Source organism: Quercus suber, unplaced genomic scaffold (assembly GCF_002906115.3).
Source record: "Quercus suber isolate HL8 unplaced genomic scaffold, Cork oak 2.0 scaffold_224, whole genome shotgun sequence".
NCBI classification, from domain to species: Eukaryota; Viridiplantae; Streptophyta; class Magnoliopsida; order Fagales; family Fagaceae; genus Quercus; species Quercus suber.
In genome coordinates, this window is record NW_027069682.1 from 412,121 (window position 1) to 413,315 (window position 1,195).

At 43.5% G+C, this 1,195-nt stretch overlaps 1 protein-coding gene across 1 annotated transcript; it reads left to right on the plus strand.

The window, feature by feature from the left end:
* The first annotated feature begins 317 nt into the window (after window positions 1-317).
* On the plus strand, window positions 318-830 carry LOC136070304 (CBL-interacting serine/threonine-protein kinase 6-like). The gene has a single exon (XM_065780095.1). It carries the CDS (start codon window positions 318-320, stop codon window positions 828-830), a length of 513 nt encoding a protein of 170 aa, XP_065636167.1.
* The last annotated feature ends 365 nt before the right edge of the window (window positions 831-1,195 follow it).

Here is a 1,195-nt window from a genome sequence, read left to right on the forward strand (position 1 = left end):
ATTATTGCCGAGGCACGGAACTAAATCTGCTGTCCTTAAGAAATGATTTCGCCTCTACTAGGGTGCATATGCCTTAGACAGGATACAACAGCAACTCTGTTAGTGTGCACTCACCAACAGAGTTTCGAATTATTGCCGAGGCACGGAACTAAATCTGCTGTCCTTAAGAAATGATTTCGCCTCTACTAGGGTGCATATGCCTTAGACAGGATACAACAGCAACTCTGTTAGTGTGCACTCACNCTTCAGAAGCTCGGAGGCTGGTCACGAAGCTTCTCGATCCGAATCCGATGACAAGAATCACAATCGCGAAAGTCATGGATTCTTTTTGGTTCAAAAAGTCAGCACCCAAGTCAATCCTAACTAAGGAGGAGCAAAAGTTTCAGGAGTACGAGAAGTCACCATTCAAAGATTCCGAGACTCTGAACGCGTTCCACATAATATTGTTGTCCGAAGGGTTGGATTTGTCGCCGCTGTTCGAGGAGAAGAAAGTGGAGGAGAAGGAGGAGCTGAGGTTCGCGACGACGAGGCCGACGAGCAGTGTGATATCGACGCTGGAGGAGATGGCGGCGAAGAGTGGGAATTTCAGTGTGAAGAAGAGTGAGTCGAGGGTGAGACTTCAAGGAAACGAGTGTGGACGTAAAGGGAAACTGACTATTGAGGCGGAGATTTTTGCCATGACGCCGTCGTTTCTAGTGGTGGAGGTGAAGAAAAACTATGGCGATACCTTGGAATACTACCAGTTCTGCAGTAAGGAGCTCCGGCCGGCTCTTAAAGACATCTTTTGGATCTCGCCAACCGACAATTCCGCACTATGTAGTTTAGAGTGAGAGTGAAAGAAATCTGGATTGAATGAGAATGTATATACAATAATATAGTTCAACCCCTTTTATATTCACACAGTTGGGCGGGAAAAGTTGTAACTAACCTAACAACCTAACAGTTGTATTCAACAACTAACTGACTAGCTAAACTACTTGTAACTTATTCTATCTTATCTTAACATGTACATAAACGGCTTGTAGTATAGCCACATATACAAACTCTATACAAATTTTAATGCTCCCCCTCAAGATGAACTATAGATGTTAATCAAGTTCATCTTGAACAAGAGGTATAGAAATTGCTTTTGGCTGAGAGGATTTGTGAATAAATCTGTTAATTGATGCCTTGTGGGAACATGAGAAGTCTTGAG